General features: G+C 41.4%; 1 protein-coding gene across 4 annotated transcripts in view; it reads left to right on the forward strand.

Moving 5' to 3' along the window:
* DIS3L2 (DIS3 like 3'-5' exoribonuclease 2) overlaps nucleotides 1–18,980 on the forward strand; it is a 404,569-nt gene that overhangs the window by 152,946 nt on the left and 232,643 nt on the right. For 3 of the 4 annotated variants that reach the window (XM_075068347.1, XM_032803899.2, XM_032803902.2), the window contains 2 exons: nucleotides 9,079–9,237; nucleotides 9,525–9,667. In XM_075068347.1, coding sequence (XP_074924448.1) covers nucleotides 9,186–9,237; nucleotides 9,525–9,667 — 195 coding nt within the window. In that variant the 5' untranslated portion in view covers nucleotides 9,079–9,185. The remainder of the gene's footprint in view (nucleotides 1–9,078; nucleotides 9,238–9,524; nucleotides 9,668–18,980) is intronic. The other variant, XM_032803901.2, reaches the window with a different exon arrangement.

Here is an 18,980-nt window from a genome sequence, read left to right on the forward strand (position 1 = left end):
CGCTACTCCTCTCGTCGGGGAGGAGTACAGAAACCGGTTTAAAGAGCCCTTTATATCGACATAAAGGGCCTCGTTGTGTGGACGGGTGCAGCGTTAAATCTGTTTAACGCTGCCAAAATCAGTTTAAACGCGTAGTGTAGACCAGGCCTAACTCATTTATTTGGGCATAAGCTTTCATGGGATCTAACCCACTTCATCAGATGCATGGAGTGGAAAATACAGTAGGCAGGTATAAATATACAGCACGTGAAAAGATGGGAGTTGCCTTATCAAGTGTGTGTGGAGGGGTCAGTGCTAACGAGGCCAATTCAATTAGGGTGGACGTGGCCCATTCCCAACAGTTGACAAGGTGTGAATATCAACAGAGGGAAGATTATTTTTTGTTGTGACCCAGCCACTCCCAGTCTTTATTCAGGCCTGATTTGCAAATTCATTTCAGATCTGCAGTTTCTTGTTGAAGTCTGTTTTTGAAGGTTTTTTTGTTGAAGAATGGCGACTTTTAAGTCTGTTATTGAGTGTCCAGGGAGATTGAAGTGTTCTCCTACTGGTTTTTGAATGTTGCAATGGTTGATGTCTGATTTTGTGTTCATTTATTCTTTTGCGCAGAAACTGTCCAGTTTGCTGATGTGGACGGCAGAGCCTTTCTGTGTTTCCCCTCCAATTGCATTCCCTTACCTTCAAGCTTCCCCTACTTTTAAATTATATTAGGATAATTTCAAAACCTGTGAATAACCTAACGTACACTTTTTTCATACTTGCAAGCTTTTTGGAAGGTTCACAATTTAACAGTTCAAATTTCTCCTTACCCCTATATAATATAATCCTAAATGGCTTATAGCAGGGGTAGGCAACCTATGGCATGTGTGCCAAAGGCGGCACGCAAGCTGATTTTCAGTGGCACTCACACTGCCTGGGTCCTGGCCACCGTCTGGGGGGCTCTGCATTTTAATTTAATTTTAAATGAAGCGTCTTGAACATTTTAAAAACCTTATTTACTTTACATACAACAATAGTTTAGAGATATATTACAGACTTATAGAAAGAGACTTTCTAAAAACATTAAAATGTATGACTGGCGCGTGAAACCTTAAATTAGAGTGAAATAGATGAAGACTCAGCACAGCACTTCTGAAAGGTTTCTGACCCCTGGATTATAGGAAGAAGTTACCCGGGGCACAAGTCTCTTTATGCAGCAAGGAATGTGTTGTAGAAATTCCAGTTTGGAAGTTCCTCCCTACATTTAATTTGTGAAGAGGCTTTGTGCTAGTGGTAAATAAATTGAGATCTCTCTCAGTCAGGCTCTCACCTAGAAGATAATGACTTGGATGGCTGGGATTTCACCTACTAGATTTTGTCTCCAGAAAGTCTGTCTTTACCATAATCATATTTTACTAAATTTATGCACTTCTCAAGTTTCTCCCTACCAGTGATATACATGGAATGAACTCCTGTGTTCATGTGAAATCCTCTTCTCCCCTTGCTACCCTGTGTTCTGCATTATTGAGCTATTATATTTAATCCACTTGCTTTAGGGTATGGTAAAGTGTGTTGGTATATTTCTCTATCAAGACTGTTACCAAGAGTTCTGTACTCTTAAATCAGTGCTGAAAGCAATGCTAAAGCACAGTGGTCTTTAAGGCAAGTTAGAATGGAGCTAAATTTACAGGGAATGTGGTAGGTGACTTTAAAAATGCCTGTCACTGTGTGACTGACTAATGCAGAATTCTTTCTGACGTGGCTTATGATCATTATTTTTTTCCCCTTGTACAGAACTTTTACTCTCTCAACAGCTTAACCAACAGCTGCCTGTTTTTTTCCTTTTCTTTAAAAAACAAAAACAAAAAAAGGACTTGGCTGTTGCCCTTAGCAAGATACTTAATCTCTTAAATCTTTAAAATATTTTGCAAAACATAAATAGCTAAAGTCACTTTTGACCTGTCTAGAATCAGTGTTTGTACTGACATAACTCCCATTTGAGATCACTTTATTGGTGTTTGCTGTTCTTGCCCATTGTACAGCTTGGTGTAGTGATTGGATACCAGATACTATAGTAGTAACTAAAGTGCTGTGAGACTGAGAGTTGGTAACTTGTTTTGTAATATGTCTGATATTGGAAGCCACTGGTAAAACAGAGATTAAAAACTGTGTAACAAACTTTATATACCTCACCTTTTTACAAGTGGTAAAATATTAAAGAGCTTAGAGTCTCCTGGGAGCATGAGAAAATATCAAGGTGGCTTTTAAATTGTCATTTTGTTTAAGCAGATGGAATTGGAAAGGGACTTGGATACTACTGCGTCATGTGCGATCTAAAAAAAGCCGTAGGCATACGTTATATGTGACCAGCATAATCTGTGTGATGCATGTGGCTGATCCTTAAACATTAGCATAGGCTGGGAAAAACCACAGGAGTCGGGCATAGTTTTCATTTGAAATGGAATCTGAGAAATGGGGGGTGTTGCTGATTTGTCTTTTGGCTAGGTGAATGTTCCAAAGAACGTCCCAGGTAGATGGTATAATGCAGTATTAGGAAATATTTCTTTATGCTAAATGAGGGCAAAGCAGCAGGGAATAATATGTCCTCAACATAACACTAGGATATAGCTAGTGGCAGAAAAGGCACTCGTGACTGCTGAACTTTTAAGCCTAGTCTGTACTTGTTAGAAGCGTAACTAGACTTGCAAAATTCTCTTAGTATAGACAGAACTTATACTGGTCAAAGAGTGCATTAGCCATTGTAGCTTATACTGGTTCTGTGAGGGAAATAAACTATACCAGCAAAAGCACTTTTATATAGCTATAACTGTGTCTACATAAAGGCTAGTACAGAAAAGCTGAAAAAATTATTAAAACTATCATCCCCTGATATTGCTATACCAGAAAAAATGTCTAGTGTAGCTCGGCCTTAATGTTGTGCTTATAGAAAAGTGCAACTATCTTCAGTTGGCAGAATGGTACTCAGTTGTGGTGGGTGTGCATGGTTTTTTTGGAAAGGGTGATCATAGGCTCCACAATAAACAATAGAATGTTTGAGGTCCACCTGAGAGCTTCATTGTCTTCACTTGCACAGAACAGAGCAGATTGTCTCTGCCCACCCTTTCTGTAGTGAGATGGTGTCTCTGGAGGGTGGACCCCGGCATGCAGGGCTCCGTTTTGATCTGGACCTTGATCTGTCTTTTGGCAGGACCTTGATCTCCTCAGGTCAAACCTCACTGTTACAGCTAAGAATGAATACAGGCTGGTTAGACCTTATTTTTGCCATACCTAGCACCAACTTAATCATAACTTAAATGGGAGGCTAAGGGATCCTCAGGTTTATGGCGCCAGATTGGGTCTCATTGAATGGTGATTTGTGTTTGGTTGGCCGAGTCCTGATTATTGGTTCTGAATATTGGATTCTCTTTTGCATGGTAGTTGACATGCCCTCTAGCACATGGACGTATTATCACAATGTTCTGTTGAGCATGTACTTGGGTTGACTTCAAGAATTAAAGGTCAGGGAGTCTTTTGGAAGGATTAGAGGCATAGAGGTTTAAACCATCCAAATCTTTTGGAAATAAAGTGAAATAGTGTAGAAATATGGACAGATATTTAGTAACCATGTGTTGAAAGACTCCTATTAGCTGATAAATAGTTCTACTACATTTTATCACTTCTTTAGTGCTGCTTCCATTTCATTTCATGCTTATATGAAGTGGGAAAGTGGAGGATTTTTGAAAGCATCCTTGTGTAGAGCTAGATTATGATCTAATACTGGGAACAATGAAAACCCTCCTGCTAAGAGTGGAGGAAATGGACCAGTCTGGTCTATACTACAGATCTATATCAGCATAACTATGTCGCTCAAGGGTGTGAAAAATCCACATCCCTGAGCAATGTAGTTATATTGACCTAATCCCCCGTGTAGACGGTGCTGTGTTAGCAGGAGAGCTTCTCCCACTGACGCTGCTACCACCTGTTGGGGAGGCAGATGAAGTACACTGATAGGAGAGCGCTCTACCATCGGCTTAGAGCGTTTTCCTTAAAGCACTATAGCGGCACAGCTGCATCGGTGCATCTGTGCTGATGTAGTATTTTAAATGTAGACTTGCCAGGAGAGAGGGTTGTTACCTAGTCATGGACCAACAACAGTAAGTAATAAATGGAGGAATTCTATTAGAAAAGTAATTGAACAATAGAGCACATTGTTCCTTTCAAGTGTTTCAACATCAAACTGTTTAAAAATCTGAAAGGAACAACTTAATATTGAGATAGGAGATGGTAGGGGTGAATTCCTTGGGAGTTTTACCTGCTAACCATGAAGTTGTCATGATCTCAGAAGGTTCTGCTCACACTAGGAGAATTGGGTTAAAAATGTAAATAACTGCAATGTAAATAAAGCTGAAAGTTCAGAGACGGGCAGCGATTTTAGCTGATAGACTTTGAAAAGGAAAGAGGGGTCTTACAGTCAGATGACCTTATGCTGTGATCTGGTCAGATCTGACACGTGAAGCAGGCTTGTGTTAATTTCTGGATAGCAGGTCTCCAAGGAATATGCGCATGGTGTTGGTGATTTAGTGGTTAGGCTTTCGTTCGGTGTTGGTAGTGAATTAGTCTAGCAAGGTGTTAAAGGGCGCTAGGCTGATATATATGCCATCTTTTCCATGACTCTTAAACTTAGGGTCCTGATCACTTTGTATGAATTAAAAATCATATAGTGCTTTTTATAAGCTAAGGGTGTTAACCCTAGTGGCCTGGCTGACTTCCAATTTAGATAATTATATTTTGCCTCTCTGAATAGCTCTTACAGTTTTAATTGGATACAATGGTCTTTAAAACCTAAACTGTTGAATAGTGTTGTGTGTGCTGTTAATGGCTGTCTTCGCTCATGCTCCTTGCGTTTGTGCACAGGTATTTAAAACGGCCCATCTCAACTGATAAATTAGTCTCAATGGATCTTCAGTCCAGAAAGAAAATGTGAAGTTGCTGCTGTAAGGTAGATCCTAACCAGACTTGCACAGAAGTGGCTACACCAGTTTTACTTAACACCTTTTGTTAGTTTGGTGCAAGCCTGTGTGTGGACGGAATAAGTATCTTATTTTGGTTTTGTGTAATTGGTAAATCAAAATAGGCTGCTTTTATTTTGAAGTAAGGTTTGTACCAAAGTAACAAAAGATGAATATTTGCATTGGTTGTAAGGCCAGAAAGAACCATTATGATAATCCAGTCTGACCTTCTGCGTAATATTATCCATAGAATTTCATCAGTGATTTCTGCATCAAGCTAATAACGTCTGGTTGAGCTAGAGCATATATTTTTGTAAGAGGTCTACAATCTTGATTTAAAAGACTTTAAGTGGTGGACAATCCATCAGTTTCCCTCAGTAAGTTGTTCCAATGATTAATGACTCTTTAACTTTTTTTTTTTTTTTTTTTAAAGTGCCTTATTTCTAGTATGAATTTGTCTATCTTCAGCTTCCAGCCACTGGATTTTGTTATGCCCTTGTCTGGTTAGTTTAGAGAACCCTTTTTACCATTAGAAATCTTTTTCCTAGGAATGTTCTTATAGACTGAGATCAAGTCACTTCTTAACCATCTCTTTGTTAAGAAAAGTAGATTGAATTTCCTTAGTCTCAGGTTATTTCTCTGCAAGTTTGTGTGTAGACCAGCCCGAAGAGATAAACATGCTCATTTTACATTACATTTATAGAGTACTCTTTATGCTAAAGGACTTTATGTACTTTACAAATCGTACAAATGCAGCCCAAAGAAAAACCAAGACGTTTATGAGTCTGCTTATATTTGGATACAACTGATGTGTAATTTGATAGTTTCCAATCATGTGGATTAAAACAGACATCTCTTGTTTTAAAACTAAGTTTTATGGCCTGTAGTGTCACCTTTACAAAATACTTACAGAAAATGGTTATGTAAAATAGCTCTTTTGCCAGCTATGCTGAATGATATGTCGCGCCTTTTGAGTGGCCCATTTTGTCATAGGATTCTGTATTCTTATCTGAGTCCAAGTGAACGCTGAAGACCACAGGAGAGCAAACCACTGTATTTAAGCCTTTTAAGTTTCCGTAACCTGTGAGTGCCTATCTGCCACCTTTCTGCCTTATCAGGAAGGCTAGCTCTCAGGAGTTCGTTGCTGTGCATTGCTGTTTTTAGCTATAATGGCAAAGGATGTTGAACTGCACTAACCCATTGGTGACTGTGGCAGATGGTCATGCACACCTGGATGTCTAATTTTGATTCCTTCCTCCTTTCCCAAAATCCTTACTACCTTTTCCATACCCTTAGTTTCTCTCTCCTCCCCGCTCTTCCTTGGTTAAGTGTGAAGATTTTTCTTCCTTTTTATTCAAGGTTCCTTAATCCACAGCAATATCTTGACTTCCCAATAGTGCCCTCATGCATTCATTCTCTAGTTCCATGCTCGCTCCTGGCGCCTTCCTGATATCCATCTAGTCCCTTCTTCCTGTAAATCCCTTCCCTGTTGTAGCATTTGGTCTTTCCTTGCCACCCTTATGCCCTGTATTTCCTCCATTGTCCATAATTCCTCTACTTTCTGAAATACACCACTCTGATTAGCCACTTCATAAACACCTGTAAAAAATAAAGCTGCCCTTGACACTGATAGGAAAAGCCAAACAGCAAAGTGCTTCAGAAAGTTGCCCCTTGATTGCCCTCACATTATCCAAGCCAGAGTTCTGTCTAGGTTTCTGGCTGTATCCCAGGAATTGCTGTCTGTGTAATCAACTACCTTCTTCTTTCTGATTTCTCTATCTTGCTTTGTCTTGCAGCACTGACCTTTCCATCCTCTGGGAACCACTCCCGTGCCTATGCAGTTATCTCTGGCTCCCTGAGTCATGGTTCCACTTACTGTTTGCACCTGGATACCTCCTTTATGGAGTCTCTCATGATTCAGTTCTTGATTTATGCTGTTTGTTTACTCCCTCTCTGCCTTTAACCTCAACTAATGCTTCGTTGCTGGCATTCAGTGGTGTATATCTGGGCACCCCTGATAACTCATCCCTTTCTACCCTCTGTACCTGTTTTGGCAAAGCAGGCTTGTGACTTCATTCCAGATTCTTCAGCTACATGTCTCTGAAGCATTTCTTCTGGGCAAGAGGCATATCATCAAGCACAGGTGTTCCTCAGCTTGGTATCTATCTCAGCCTTGAATTCTTCTCCTTTCCTCCTCAGTTGTTATGCATTTGCAAACCTGCTTATTTTATCACCCCATAATGTGACCCTTATACAATATTACCTCTGTTGAAATCTTCATCCATGGCTTCATTCTTTCCCCATTACAGTTGCAGCTCCTTTTCCTGTTGTGTCCCCAAATCATGCTCTCCAGACTTAAGTGTGTGCAGAATGCTGCCTCTTGCTTTGTCACACAAACAAAACCATAGAATCACAGAAGTGTTGGACTGGAAGGGACCTTGAGACGTCATCTAGTCCAGTCCCCTGCGCTCAAGGCAGGACTAAGTATTATCTATACCATCCCTGACAGGTGTTTGGAGATTTTTAAGAGCAGGTTAGACAATGAGAGAGATTCCACAACCTCCCTAGACAATTTGTTTGAGTGCTTAACTACCTGACAGGAAGTTTTTTCCTAATGTCCAACCTTACTGCAATTTAAGCCCATTGCTTTTCCTATCCTCAGAGATTAAGGAGAGCAATTGTTCACCCTCCTCCTTGTAACACCTTTTCTGTACTTGAAAACTGTTATCATATTCCCACTCTGTCTTCACTTCTCCTGATTTAACAAACCTAATTTTTTCAATCTTTCTTCAGAGGTCATGTTTTCTAGACTTTTAATCATTTTTGTTACTCCACAGATTCCCTGTTCATTTTGGGATCTAATTCATGATTATTGCCCTTGTATTTAAACTCTCGATGGACATGCCTCAGCCAGCCTTGGACGTGGTCTGTCTTTCTCTCTCCTCAACCAGCAGGGGCCTTGCTCCTCACCGTTTGGTCACTTTTGATGTGGGAGCTTCTTCCAGTCAGCAGCAGGTGCAGAGGAACAGCCTCTCTATATCTCACCATCTAATTAAAATCACCACCGAACAAATATTTTTTTCTGTCTTGCCTGTACCTCTTATCTCTCTTCCCTCTGCTATTATTTAACGCCGTAAAGCATTTTGGCGTTTTGTTAATTAGACATACCATACACAATATAACTGTACTGTACCTTGGATAGACTCTTAACAAAGGAAGTTGGCCACTAGACATTTCAAACTTGCAGGTACAGGTTTGGATCCTGGGCCTGTAGCCAGTATGGCCTGGAAGGCAAAGCTGTGATGACATATTCAATATCCAGGTGGAGTGCAAAGGGGGCAGCTGCATTGCCTCAAATTCCAATCTGCTGATCCATGAAATACTATTGGCATAGGCTTTGGAAGCTGCTGCTTGCTCTCCAGGCTGTAGGGATGGTCTGAGGTGACGGCAGGAAAGGAAAAGGTTAAGTCTTTTTGTAGAATGTTGCCTCATGATTATGGCCTGTTCTGAACAAACTGGACATGTAGGGCCTGGCAGTACTTTGCATTGTCAGTGTATGTAATTGTACAGACACCTCAGTCAGTTCTTCAGCACGCTTCCTTTGGTAGTGACAGAACTTGATTATCCCACAGTGTTTTAATTTTTTTGCAATTTACTCTCTTTATATTTTCAATGAAATTCTGAGTGAATTTACATTTCATCACGAGCTGGGAGTTTGATGAGCGGTGGAGGTGGGAGTGTGTGTGAGGAACTTGGAGGTTAGACTTTGAAAACGTTTGAACCATCTCGCCTTTTGTGCATTCTAAAGAATTTCACAGGATTTGGGAAAGACTCTATCCAAGTTTTTGTTTAGAAATTTCAAGAGTTTAGTTTGTAGTAAAATAAGTTAACGGTGGAGTTAAGAGTTATGAAGGGCCAAGATTGTTTTGCAAGTTAACTCCTGAAAGAGAGACCCGATGATGATGGCTTTTCTTTGGGGGAGAGACCATAGCACATAAGAGTGACATTTACTCCAATTCTCAGAGAACATGAGCACAACAAAGGTGGGTTACTTTATTTTTTTCTTTTATTACAAACTTGTGTTTGATTCCAGGTGGAGACAAGAGAAGCTTTGCAAGAACCAGAAACAACTCAGAATCAACCCGAGCTCCCCAGAATTTTGGTAGGAAGAGGCAGCTCTCCGAAGCACAGGCAGAAACAATGAACGATTCAGACTGCAGAATAAACCCTAGAAAACTGGAAACTCCCAGAGGTATTAAAACAAAGTGGGCACACACTTCAGAAACAAGCTGCTTTGAAATGCATGCTCAGGCTCTGTTAAAGGACTGGCTGGGGTGAAGTGGAGCTGCGAAAGACTGTTGATTATTTGTAGTATGTGGTCTCTCAAGTCTTGTGGTATTTTGTTGTAATGTGTCGGTATTCTAGGCAAGCTGCTCTCAAAGATTCAGTCTTGAGTACAAAGCTTCCCTGTAACTGCTGTTAAAATATACATCCAGACTTGGGTTAGAAAGGTAACAGTTTGCGCATTTGTATTTGCAGGAGAGTCCCATGCTGCTGTCTACACATCAGGCGATAGAAAGAATCGGAATAAACCCACCAAAGGGAGGAAGAAGAACGTATTTGAAGCCTACATGTCAAAGGAAGATGTTGCAGCAGGATTGAAAAGGGGAGAGCTTATCCAGGTGCCCAGAACATAAAATGCTGTTGCTCTTGCGATATAGATAAGCCGATGAAAATAACAGATTTTCAAATAATATGTCGGCAGTTTTCAGTGCAGTGAATTTATATGTTATTTGGAGATTTTACGGGAAGGGAGGTCTCTTCAAGTTTCTCAGAGGCATTCTGCTCCCGTCTGTGTCTCAGCTGTTTCCATGTGTGCATGTGCTCAAGAGAAGTGGAAAGTGAAGCTGGAGGTGATGCACTGTGTGCTGAGGGCCAGGTAGCATCCCTGCCTCGCTGCAAAGTATTATAAGCCCAAACTGAACTAGTTAAACTGAAAGAGCAGAGGGTGATGCCGTGTCTTTGATTCTCCTTCATGATGTTGCCTTCACAGACGTTCACACTACGGCAGTGGTCCCCAAACTTTTTAGAGTCGGGCCCCCTCCCCCCCTTCTTAGCCAGCTGCTGGGGAGGCTAGGGTTCCAGGGTCTGTGGTTCTGGGGCAGCGCCACTATGTGGACGGGCAGCTTGCAGGCACCATGCAGGGCCAGCTGACCCAGGAGCCTGGGTTGCCTAGAACTTCGGACTTGGGAGCTCTGGCAGCTGCTGAGTATAATTGACATGATTCTTGATCCTTCAATTTCATAGATTTTTCATAGAGTCATAGACTCTAGGACTGGAAGGGACCTCGAGAGGTCATCGAGTCCAGTCCCCTGCCCTCACGGCAGGACCAAATACTGTCTAGACCATTCCTGATAGACATTTATCTAACCTACTCTTAAATATCTCCAGAGATGGAGATTCACAACCTCCCTTAGCCAATTCATTCCAGTGTTTAACTACCTGACAGTTAGGAGCTGTTTCCCTAATGTCCAACCTAATCTCTTGCTGCAGTTTAAGCCCATTGCTTCTTGTGCGTCATAGAGACTAAGGGTAACAAGTTTCCTCCCTCCTCGCTGATGAATCATCTTTTAGGTACGATTCATTTACAGAAAACCTGCTATCATGTCCCTCTCAGTCTTCTCTTTTTCCAAACTAAATAAAACCAATTCTTTCAGCTTCTTCATGGTCATGTTCTCACCGACCTTTAATCATTCCTTTTGCTCTTCTCGGGACCTCTCTAATTTCTCACATCTTTCTTGAAATGCCGGTGCCAGAACGGGACCACAAACCGTTGAAGGCCTAACTAGTGCAGAGTAAGGGAGATGACTTCTGTGTCTTGTTTACAACACACCTGTAATGGATCCCAGAATCAACATTTGCTTTTTTTGCAAGCAGTTAATCCACTGTTGAACTCATATTTGCTGGTGGGTCCCACTATAACCTAGATCTCTTTGCTCCTACTCCTTCCTAGACAGTCTTTCATCTGTATGTATGGAAAAACTGATTGTTTCCATCCTAATGGAGCCACTTTGCATTTGTCTTTATGAACTTCATCCGGTTTCCTCAGACCATTCTCCAATTGTCGAGATCATTTTGACTTTTGAACCTCTGCTCTCCAAAGCGTTGCATCCTTCCAGTTTGGTATCGCTGTAAACTTAATAAAGCGTACTTTCTATGCCAACAATCTAAGTCGTTGATGAAGATATTGACAGCGCTGCTCCCAAAAGACCCCTGCAGAACCCCACTGTTATCACCTTCCAGTAGGATTGGGCCATGAATAACCACTCTCTGAGTAGGTTATTACCAGCAGTTTTATCCCACCGTATAGTAGCCCATCTAAGTGTATTTGCCTAGTTATCGATAAGATATCATCGCGAGACTATCCAATGCTTACTAAAGTCAGGTATACCCACATCCGCCCGCTTCTCCCTTGATCCACAAGACCTTATCCTATCAAAGAAGAGCTATCAGATTGGTTTGACATGATTTGTTCTTTACAATCCATGCTGGCTATCCCTTATCACCTAACACCTTCCAAGTGTTTGCAAATGATTGTCTTAAATTACTTTGCTCCATATCTTCCCTGGCACAGAAGTAAACTAACTGGTCTGATTTCTGGGTTGTTTTATTTCCCTTTTATAGATGGGCATATATCTGCCCTTTTCCAGTCTTCTGAATCTCTCCCGTCTCCCATGACTTTCCAAAGATAATAGCTTAGAGGCCTCCAGTACCTCTCTATTAACTCCTTGAGATTCTAGGATTCATTTCATCAGGCCCTGGTGACTTGCAGACATCTAACTTTCTAAGTGATTTTTAACTTGCTCTTTTTATTTTATCTTCTAAACACTACCCCCTTCCATAAGCATTTCACTGTGTTAGAATTCCTTTCGAACATCTCAGCTGAGACGAACAAAGAAGTCACTTAAGCATCCCTGCCATTTCCAAGTTTCCTATTATGTTCTCCCTCCTCACTGAGCAGTGGCTACCCTGTCTTTGGTCTTTCTCTTCTTCTCATGTATTGATTAATAAAGTCTCTTCTTGTTTTCCTTTATTCTCATATGCTTAGTTTTGAGCTTCATTTTGTGCCTTTGCCTTTCTAATTTGCCCCTGCATTCCTGTATTGTTTCCTATATTCATCCCTTTGTAAATCTGACCTAGTTTCCCATTTTTTATATGACTTCCTTTTTATTTTGTAAGGTCATGCAAGAAATCTCAATGTTAAGCCAAGCTGGTCTTTTGCCACATTTTCTATCTTTCCTACCCATCGGAATAGCTTGCTTTTGAGCCCTTAATAGTGTCCCTTTGAAGAACTGCCAACTCTCCTCAGTTGTTTTTCCCCTCAGTCTTGATTCCCATGGGACCTTACCTGTCAGCGCTCTGAGCTTACCAAAATCCGTCATCCTGAAATCCATTGTCTCTATTTTGCTGTGCTTTGACCACTGAAATTGATTGTGTCAGTTTTGGTCACCAGCTGCCAGAACTGTGTCAGTGTTTCCAAAATGATTTTTTGGGCGAGTTTTGGTTCATGAGAAATTTTGAAAAATCTGGTTCCAATTTGAATCCGACCAAAACCAAATTTTGAAATATTGAAATTTCCTATTAATTTCCTGCAAATCCCAACTTTGGACCAACCTAGTACGCCCTCCAATTCTGCTTCAAAAACTGCATTGGCACATATACTAGATTTTGCACCCAAGAGTCAAAGGTCTGACTTTTCAGCAGAATTTTGGTCAGCTGTAGTGCAGCAAGCAAATTGGAGATTGAGGGCATAATAATCATTTGGTAGCAGATAAACCAGCCTGTTTCCCGCTAAAACTTCACCGGTGTAGCCACACCATGATATTTATGACCTGTACACGGACTCCAACCGCATTTAAGAATGAACCATTGAAATCCCAGCATTAAGGTAGCCATATAAACAAACTCCATATAAACATAGTGATGTAAGGACACCATGTCTTGAAAGGTCAGAATTTGGCTGCTTGGATGAACTGTTCTAACATAAGGAAGAGCTGACTAGAGCATGCAATTCCTCTCTATCTACACAGTTTCCCTACTACATGATCTAGTGGTTTTATGCAGCTAGGAATGGCTGCTGGCCTGTTGTTCCAGTTCTTTTGACCACATGAGCAGGCTCAGCCAATCAGGAATCTGGAACCAGTATCATGTGACCAGTGACAACCAACCCACCTCAAAATGAAAAATGATGCAAATACTCATGCAGAAACATTGTCACTGTCCAAGCGTTTCATAGGGAATTTTTTTTTTAAATCAGTTTCACAAATGTTTGCAGTTTCAAACAATTTTGTCGAATTCTTGTTACAAATCTTTTCACCCAGCTCTAATTGAAACATTTTTGGAATCATGGTAAGGATGCCATAGTTAACGCTGTAAGTTAGTTTCTCTTTGAAGCCGAATTTCTGATCAACTCTAGCTGTTGTAAAAGGATTATATGGGGCATTGTAGCTGATTTCAGTTGCAGCCTCACAGTGGTTCCCAAGCTAATAATTACAGACTCCCTCACCTGGGAGCAAATACCCAGTGAAGGAATTGGAGCCCCCTGTTATGTGCTTGTATTAGAAAAGGCCTCCACACTCCAGGGGCTGCAGCTTTGTAATGAAGCAGCCAGAGCTTCTGAGTGGCCTTCAAGAATATTCCTTGGAACAAGTTTCAGTAATACAGCCAGGTGGTAATCTTTCTCAGAAATGCAATGCAGCTCCAGAGGATACAAAGCACTACCAGGTTGCTGCTGGTACCTGAGAATTCGTGTGAGGTGATGTCTCCCGGAGGACCTCAGATTGTATTATTCTAGCAAAAGAAGCTTCTACCCTCTATAAATGACGAAGCTTCCACTCCAGCTCATGTTTCTCTCTGACAGAAAACTTCGTGTGTGTCTTGTTAGGGTTGTGGTACAGCCACTTTCCTATCATCCGATTCTCTGTCTCAGGGGAAACTATTGAAACTGTAGAATCTGGAGTTGATGAGCAGGAGATACAGAGCTGAGTATCTGATCATAGACATTGCAGCCCCAAACCTTTCTCCCTGAGTGTCTTATCAGTAACCCCCAGTGGCTTTAAATACACACTGAACAGGCAGGGTGAAGGAATAAAACCCTCTGAGACCTTGTGAGGAGTCTTGGGAGATGAACAGGTATTCAGCACTGCTCTCTGAGATCTCTGAGGAAGGAAATAGCCTCCTGAAGAGTCATTCCATCAGTCCCTACAAGCAGGGCATCAGAACGCCGTGGTAACCTGAGAGAACACACAATGATAACCTTTCCTAAGGACTGTAGTGGCAGAAGGCATCCAGGTACCAGTGTCAATGGCTGTGGCCAAGAGATTTCTTCTCCACCAGCAATGTTAACCTGTGGATGGGTAGTAGAATCTCCCAGAGCATTCTTGAATCTCATTGGCTCCATGAACATCTGAGGGTAGAACATAACAGTAGGTCTGTCATCTCAACGGGGCAAGGAAACACCCTGATCTCAAGTTTGAGGAGAAGATGATTGGTCCATGGCAATGTAATTTAACAAAATATTCCAGAAGATCCTAACTCATATGTCCCCTGGCATGAATTGGAGACCCCCTGGAGATAACCCTATGCCTTCCATAGCGGCTGTACAGTTCCAAGTCATTAAGACCTAGAAGCATTTCTGTTCGTGGTGCTGAAATCACTCACGACTGGATATCTCAGTGACTCCTGAGGTTAGCTTTGATACACAATTTGCTTAAGTAGGAAGTTCAGTAAATAGCGTGATGAGCTGTGCCCTGCAGAGTTCCACTTGGTCATGGGACACACTCAAGCCACCGAGAATGGACATCTGGGATCAGATGCTTAAGGTTCATGAATTTTCCCCTTCCTCGGTCTCCATGTGTAGAAGAGTACCTGGCAAGAGCAAACAGACCCAAGGCAGAGTTATTGGAATCATCCACACAGGTCTCAAGTTAAACAAGACTGGATACCTTCTCCATGGAAAGGTAGTAGATGATACCTCTTTTGTCAGAGCCTGGTTGTGTGTTCAACAGCATGAGCTGAAGGAACTTCCATCATCTTCCCGTGCATTAGCCATCATTTCAGGTCAAGGGATGGGTGAAAAGACTGTAGGTGCAGAATAACAAGACCTCTGATGGCTGGTGGCAGGGTAAACTTTAGAAAGCACACTGATTTACTGAGACACTGAACCTTGTTTGGCTATCCAAATGCCTTTCCTTTTGCAAGCAGTTTCTTTACAAGTATGAAACTGGGGGTTGCCTTATATGGTTTGTTGCATTTTTTTTTTAAGCAGCCCTCAGCAGTGGATAGATATTTGGACACTGACTTTTCTCTGTGCTTTCCACACACACTGATCTGTGCCTCCATATTAGGGTGGCCTACATGTAGTGCTTGATTTGGGATGCTTGAAGTGTTGTCTAAGTATCTTTCTGTTGCCCTGTTTCTCTGGAAGAAGTGAGAAAGTTGGAAATCCTGAGTTTGGTAACCTGTTAGGAAAATTAATAAGTTTAAAGACTTTTTTTGGCGGGTGTGAGGTCGACCTGAACTATGAGGAGATGTTTAAAAATCTTGCTGCAATCCTTTCCTCCACAAACGCTGGCTTTGCGGACATAAAAACATTGATAAATATAGAAGCCATTGTTTGCAAGTTACTGTAAAATAATACTGCTTCAGTGTGACATCATGAGACTGTTCAGCCAGGGCTTCAGCCCCTAATACACACATGAGAACAGTTGTTCGTTGCAGATGGGGAGAGTAGCTGGTTCCAGATATGATATCACAGCGTGAAATGTACAACATTGTAAATAGGATTTTCATAGGCACAGATAATAGGGTCCATCTGCTTTCTAAGATAAACTTTGGGAGTTCCTTGCTTAAGGGAAAGAGCTAGAAAAGAAGTATTTTAATGCTACTTGACATAAGAGTTCTGATGCTTGTCATAATGATATAATATACATAAAGTATTTATATTTTAAATGGCTTGACATTTTGCTGCTCAGTATGCTCACACAAATTAGGCACTTGTGCACGCCGCTAGTTAGGTGCCTTACTTGCTGTGTATGCAAAACCTGATTTTTCATGTGAACATTGGATATTTGCACGTGACTCTTTGACAGTCTAGCCCTAACTATCCAATGGGGTTGTTCTTGTGTGACGCAGGATGATTTCTCATTTGCTTCTGCATTGCTGGGGAGGTGCTGGGAACAGGAATTGACTGACTGACACATTGTAAAAGCTATTCTCCCTCTTGTGACTACCAATAACGGCTTCCTATCTCCAACGAGAAGCCAGGTGATTTGACGACTGACTTCCTCTCTGGAAAGAAGACCTTTGTGGATTTTTCCATCATTTTAATGGGCGTGTGACGGGTTGGGTCACAGAAACCCCCTTGGGAGCTTCCATCTGATGTGCCAAGACTACTACTGCCTCTGCCTTCCCTGCCCGCTTGGGACTCCAGACCCCTGCCTGGTTGTGCCAGACATGCTTGCTGGCTACAAACACAGACCCAGCTTCTATCACAGACTGGATGCCTTCCTATTCTGGGCACATTCCTTTCCCCTGGTACAGCCCTAGTTCCAGCTCAGGTGGTAGCTAGGGGATTTCTCATGATTGAAGCCCCCTTTGTTTTGTTCTGCTCCCTTATATAGCTTTGGCACAAGGTGGGAATCTTTTGTCTCTCTGGGTCCCCACCCTGCTTCTAAACGGAAAAACATCAGGTTTAAGACGGATTTCAGTACCAGGTGACAGTGTGAGATCCCAAGCCTTCATTCCTCCCAGCCTGACTCACAGGAAGGCCTGCAAGCAAACAGAGCCATCCACAGTCAATTGTCCTGGTTAATGGGAGCCATCAAGATTCCAAACCACCATTAATGGCCCACACTTTGCATAATTACAATAGGCCCTCAGAGTTATATTTCATATTTCTAGTTTCAGATACAGGAATGATACATACATACAAATAGGATGACCACACTCAGTAGATCATAAGCTTTGTAATGATACCGTACAAGAGATCTTTTGCATGAAGCATATTCCAAGTAACATTATATTCACATTCATTAGCATTTTTCATAAAATCATATAGAGTGCAAAGTCACAGGGTGCCATTCCGAATCGAGGATAAACACAGCACACTAGATCTCATTTTGCCTGTGCATGAAGAATTTTGATTTGCGCCCCAAGGGTGTTCTCCATGCTTACAGGACTTTGTTTTCTCGCCACTGTCCTGGGAGATGTAATTAATCTCAGTAATAAAATAAGGCCTAAAATTAGACAGTTTGCTGCAGAGTGCACAAATAAGATCTGAAGAATGAGGAGTCCATTTGTCCTCATGCTGCTGGTGTTTTTAAACTTCAAACAAACAAACAACAAAACCACATCACAAACTAGCAAATTTCTCCTCAAGCCAGCAAAATGTTCATGTGTGAAGAGCTTATTTTCCTATATTCAGAGCATTTCCCAGAATACATTAAAAATAATATGCTGCATAAAATTTATAAGGAAGCAGTTCCAGTGAAAGAGTCCCATGATTGCTAAACACAGATGGAATACATTTCATATAAGTAATTGAAGACATTCCAAATACATGGATGAAAAAGGCTTTAAAGTTTCAGATCAAAAGCAAAACGAATTTATTAATGCAACTGTAGTTAATACTGTCTCATTTTATAAGAGTAGAAGTTAGTAAATGTTTTAATTAGTCATCTAAACTACAATTCCCAGGATGCTCTTGGAATTGAAATGTCAGTGTTCTGGAATAGCCAATAATCCTCTGTTCAAATTTCCTTTTTATCTCTTAATCCTGGATGATGGGGAAGCAGAAAATGAATGTCCTCTCTAATTTAAAGTTTATTTGTTAATAACTATATCTACACCCGTACTGATGTTGCATCTCAACTGCTTGTGTTTGCGTAATCCTTTCAATTCACCTTTTAAACTTTTCTTACTACAGAGTTGTTATTACTGTCCATGTTAGTGAACAGTCCAAAAGCGCAGCTAGAGTCCAGTAAGATTCTGGTCCTCTGGCGGGAGCCAGTGCTGGAAGAAACCTTTCTCCTTCCTGCCCTATCCACCCTCGAAGCTGTCTCCCCAAAATATATGATATAACTTTTTAAAGCAAAACCAATCTCACTCCCCCAAAAAACAGAGCAAAAAACATCATCATCATTATCATCATCAAAACCAGGGGCGTTCTGTTATATTTGTTCTTCTTTCTGAACAAACATTGTGGCTGTTGAAGAGGAGGAGGGGCTAAGGAAGAAAGCGGGCCTAGTTTCTTGGCTGCTTAAAGAACGGCGTCAGCAAAGGTCTTTATAAGGAACTCATTGAACCATCATTTATTTGGTTTTGATGGGGGATGTGTAACAGCAGATGGGAAAAGGTTGCACATTAGCGTATCTGCTATTGGAATGAGTAACATTTTATGCATCTATGTTTAAAAACACTCCAAATGGATTTGATCTTGGTTGCAGCACAAAACTGGAAAACAAGGAAATGCTGAGTGTCTGACCTGAACTCACTACTTATTTACTTAACTCATAACACATTTTGCCTGAAGAGCATATACTACTGAGTCAGTCTTCACCCCGGCCTCTCTTCCCTTCCCGATATTTCCGTAAGAGAATTCCATGGAAGCTAAGGATGCAGGCTGCCATAGTATCTGTCGTTCACCCTAGGTCAGAATTTGTGTGTTTGTGCATTTGTATTGCAGTTTCCATGGTTTTAGTACAACTTGCCCTGCTTTAACAGGTAACTTAGGGTTCATCCTCTTTAGTGTTTATACGGTGCCTGGGGTCCATGACAGTGGCTCCTAGGCTTTGCTGCAATACAAACAATAAAGATTCTTGGTGCAAACACATACAAAGTAACCAAGTTTGGTACAACATTCTCATGTCATATGGGAAAACCTTACGTAACAGAGCTGTGAATTTTCACTACAATTGAGATATCCTGGGAATCTTA

This window comes from Chelonoidis abingdonii, chromosome 8 (genome assembly GCF_003597395.2).
Source record: "Chelonoidis abingdonii isolate Lonesome George chromosome 8, CheloAbing_2.0, whole genome shotgun sequence".
In the NCBI taxonomy this organism is placed as follows: domain Eukaryota; kingdom Metazoa; phylum Chordata; order Testudines; family Testudinidae; genus Chelonoidis; species Chelonoidis abingdonii.